General features: G+C 35.9%; 1 protein-coding gene across 1 annotated transcript in view; it reads right to left on the reverse strand.

Moving 5' to 3' along the window:
• LOC104542345 (vacuolar protein sorting-associated protein 13D-like) overlaps positions 1-4,183 on the reverse strand; it is a gene marked incomplete at its 3' end in the record, with an annotated part of 16,731 nt that extends 12,548 nt beyond the window's left edge. The window contains 8 exon segments of the mRNA XM_010186615.1: positions 399-499; positions 1,481-1,651; positions 1,977-2,081; positions 2,322-2,438; positions 2,869-2,949; positions 3,257-3,447; positions 3,686-3,763; positions 4,087-4,183. Of these exon segments, the coding sequence (XP_010184917.1) occupies positions 399-499; positions 1,481-1,651; positions 1,977-2,081; positions 2,322-2,438; positions 2,869-2,949; positions 3,257-3,447; positions 3,686-3,763; positions 4,087-4,183 (941 nt within the window).
• Between the last annotated feature and the right edge of the window lie 414 nt (positions 4,184-4,597).

Raw genomic sequence — 4,597 nt, forward strand, 5'->3', positions numbered from 1 at the left:
CTATTTTGTATCAGGCATGGGAAACAAAATGTTGAGTTACCTCTGCTCTGCACTGATACAATCTTTCTTACTCATTATTAAAACACACTTAATAGGAGCTCTTTGCACAAAGAAAATTTCGGGGAAAAAAAATCACATTCTGTGTGTGGGGCTAGAACTTCCAACTTAACTTCAGATCTTGGAAGCTGTGAAAAGATTTAAAGCCTTAGGTAATAATTTTATTTAAAATTTTAATTACATCTGAATATTTAAAACTTATGATACAGGGGAATAAAACATGAAAACTGAACCTCTATGATTATTATCTACTTCTTACAAAAATATTTGTCTTCATTCTAGTCTCCCTAGTATAGTTTTTAATATCATATTAACACCACCACATATGTGGATATACTTACTTCTCGGTTACTGTAACCTTTGGTCTCCACTTCCTGAATTTAAGCTGTCGCTCCTTTCTAGCCAGTTCCTTTAAAAATCCCATGATCTGCTGATACTGCATCTTTTAGTAAAAGAATACACAGATCAATTAGGTAATATTGGAGTGCTTTCCAAATCAAAGGGGAGGAAAAAAACTAAACAAACAAAAAAAAAACCAACCACAGGCTTAGTTTATCTGCATCAATGGTCTGCATATGGCTTCAGAATTAAGATTAGTATTAATCATAATTCATCATTTGCTAATCTAGTGTCATATATGTTCTCTCAGTAGCTAGTAGTTAACATGTGACATTCCACTTATGGGCTTCCTTATTTACGAACACATGGAATTAAATCTCCTTCTGTGTCAGACTATCAACCTAACATCAGTTGCTACTGTACATTCTATAAACTAAAAAACCTCATATGCATCTCTCCTGTTACTACAATAAACAAACAAGAATGTAATTTTTTTTCCAATAATCAAGTGAAGTAAAAGAATAATTTCAACTGCTTCCATTTAAAACAAACAATTTCTTTAGTATATCTCTTTCAGTTGCCTCTAAAACTAAATACTTGAGAAAGTATTTTATGCTTCAATAATTGGTATTTAAGGTCTTACAAACACTACCACAGTTTTATGACTCCTACAGGTATTTCACTGTTTCAGTCAGCAACCATTTTCTTAGAAATAGATAATTCAAGATTGCATTTTACCAGCAGGATCTTCAGAAGCACCGACATACAAACAACAGTTGCACCATGTGGGAAGGAAAAAAAATACACTCTGTGCCAAACTACCAATTTGAATTTGTAGACTTTGTGATAACCAAAACATACAGGAATAACTTCTTTAATCAGATATTTTGTTAGAAACTGACCATAAAGCAATGTGCAATACAGCATACAGATTCCCAAGCAACCTGAAAGACTAATGAGTTTGGATACACAAGGCAGCCCAACACAGTTAACAGCACAAAGCTCAGGATGGCCTCATTTATCCTCCTTCTCAACAGTCTCTGTTTCAGACACAGAGAGTTAAGTGAGGATGGTCGGTATTTACCTGTGAAAGCTTCAGGGGTATCGTCTCAAGCTGAATGTCACACTCAAGCCGCGGAGTCTGGCGTGACCTTAAAGGCTCCTTTGAACAATTTCTCTTAAGAAGAGCAGAAGTGCACACAGGTTCCATGATGTAATTATGATCACGACTTTCCATACTTTTATCCATTGCTTCCTGTGGGTTACAAGTAAAATGTTTCTATAAGAAATTAGTGTACAATATTTATTAAGATGCATTGGTTTCATATATTAGAATACACTTCATTAGCATGCCAGTCCATTAAAAAAACCTTTAGGCATGTTCTCTCTTCAAAGGTAAAACAAGGCACAGCACAGCCTTTGTGGGTTACACATGTATCTTATCATTATAGCATGAAACCAAACATCCGTTGCTCTTAAAAGCACCAAGTCAAATACATTCAAAGTCAATTAGGTCTGCAATATAAAAAAGACTAACAACAATAACAAACTCTTTCACATGCAAAATCTCTCTCTCATACCTGTAGCCGACCAGGAGGCAGGTCACCCAATAAAGTGCAGTTGGTATCCCAATAAACACTGAAGTCGGCAACATCCAACTGTTTTTTCCGCATCAGCTTCTCTACCTGAAGCAGAAAAAGTGGAATAAAGTCAAGATCACACAGCATGTGAGATGGAGCTTTTAGCTCTACATACTCAATAAACAATATGAAATGCCCAGAATCAATTTATAACAATAACCAGAAGATTATTAAAGTGCCATACTTTTTACTGAATATTTTCCATCATTTCCACAAAATACAGTATAGCTGTATTGTATATTTTTCTTAGCTGCTGTGAGGTTTTGTATAAAAAGTTATACTTACTGGTTCAAATACTGCATTTTGCATTGATACATTTTTGATGCATACGCCAAATGCAAATGGCTGCAAAGGATTTGTGATACCATCTTCAAACCTCAAATGGACATCCTGAATTTTTAACTAGGCAGAAAAAAAAAACCCAAAACATTACTAGAGACAACTATTTACATCATTTCAGTGGACAGCAGTACTATTTATTAATACTGAGGTAATTTATATATAATTTCTGCAATTCTCCAACAAGTTTCTGGCAGTTACTTAGATCTCATAAAAATCCTATTCCTCGCTTCTGTTTTTGTACTCTATGGTTCTACCTAGTCCCTGCCTTTCTTTCCACAGGACAACGTGAAGGTTTTCCATTTCCAAAAGGCCCCATTCAGGACTAGTTTAAGGCTGAAATTATGAAGGTTCAATCTGAAAAGGGACTGTCCTCTGCCAAACATCTGCCTTTGATTCAATTACTTCTTCTCTGAGGACTACACAACGTGAAGCACAGTGGGCAGAGGTAATTCTTAACAAGTGGGAAAAGCTCTACAATGCAAAGGCTTACTTCGATGTTTTCTACGATTCTTGTGACTACGGATGCAGTAACGGAGTACCAGTACGATTCCCCTTTCTGCTGTCGTTCTTTCTAAAAAGAGAAAATATGGATAAGCATTAACCACTGCTGCAACAACTGGTCAGGAAACAATATGCATTGTTATACTGACATTACTGCGAACAGGGAGAAAGAAAAAAAGGAAAAAAAAACTATTTCAGTATCTCCAACATATGTGGGACACATGACATGACAGGGTGGAGTGGGGCAGAAACTGCACTATGTTAACATGTATGAAATGAACTCTAAGCTTCTCATACATTTGTTCTCCTACTTGTTAGGAGACTTAAATGCAATCCATCTACCATAGCCGTTTCTTCACCATAAAAGAATGACTCACTTTCCATTTCTCTTCAAGTGCTAGAAGAAGGGCTTTCTTGTGTTCTCTTTCTTGCAACTTCTCCCTTTCCTCATCAAAATCTTCTTTTTTTTCCGGTGCACCAATTAAGTGGAGTTTTGAGACAGATATCACCCACGGATCCACATGTGGGCGACAAAATGGTATCTGTAGTGTTATTTTGCCAATGAAACCTAGATACACAAAACAGAGATGCTATCAGATTCCTGTGTAAACATACTTTATCACCCTTGAAAAACCTGAAAGAAAAAGTGGTATAAGAAACAAACAAGTTAAAATAGAACCAGATTACCTGAAAACCAGGCTACCTCATTTGTTCAAGCTTCTGACTCAGAGGTAAGGGTTGGTCAAAACTATGCAATACTTCCTGTTTATAAATATTTGTCCTGTGCACACAAGCAAAATACAAACCTGCCTTTACTTCAAATGGTAATTCCAGTTCCTTCAAAGCATCTTTCTTCAGTGGCAAGTTTTCCAATTCAACAGCACCTATATAAAGCAGTAAAAAAATACAAGCCTGTTAAACAGAATTACAATAAAGAATGTCAACTTGAACATTACAAACCTAAAATGACTAACATCATGTTTTAAACTTTTCAAAAAAAATCAAACACCATTTCATGAGAATACCACTTCAAGTTATGATACGACTGCAATGGTTATTTAATATACTCTAATTTTCCAATGCCATGTGCTCAAACTATTTTGTGAGGTCATCTAGAAGCAATCTTCCAGTTATTACAAAAACATTAACTTTTTTTTTTTTTAAATCACAGTATGAAAACACTACAGAAAATACCACACAGCCTCACCCTTTAGAAGAGCGACTGAAAGTTGGTCTGTGTTCAGGTTATTGACATATTTGCCCAAATAGGTGTTGAGGACCCAGGCTACCAATCCTTCCAACATGACTGTCCTAGAATAGGGTAACTAACGATTTTCTGTCATTTTCTGGATTCCTGTTCCATAATTACAGTCTTGTTCTGAAAGAAAAGATATGAAGAAAATGATTGGCGGAAATATATATTCGCAGCAGACTCAACATACTGCTGTAACTGTAATTCTTACTGTAATCAATCTAAAAAGCAAATTTTGTTGCAGTAATCAACAAGGATGACCTACAATGCTCTTCCAGAAAAGGGAAGACTAAAATCCCACACTGATGTGAAGCAGCGTTGCACTGCACTCCTCAGCTTCTGCTGCCAGTATTTTCTCCAAGTTGCCAGCATTCTGGTTTTGGAAGCCTGGTCTAAAGTAACAACCCAGAGCCTTCAACTGTATTTTTGCAGAATTCTTATACATTTGTGAAACAACTCACACCTT

This window comes from Mesitornis unicolor, unplaced genomic scaffold, assembly GCF_000695765.1.
Source record: "Mesitornis unicolor isolate BGI_N332 unplaced genomic scaffold, ASM69576v1 scaffold41666, whole genome shotgun sequence".
In the NCBI taxonomy this organism is placed as follows: Eukaryota; Metazoa; Chordata; class Aves; order Mesitornithiformes; family Mesitornithidae; genus Mesitornis; species Mesitornis unicolor.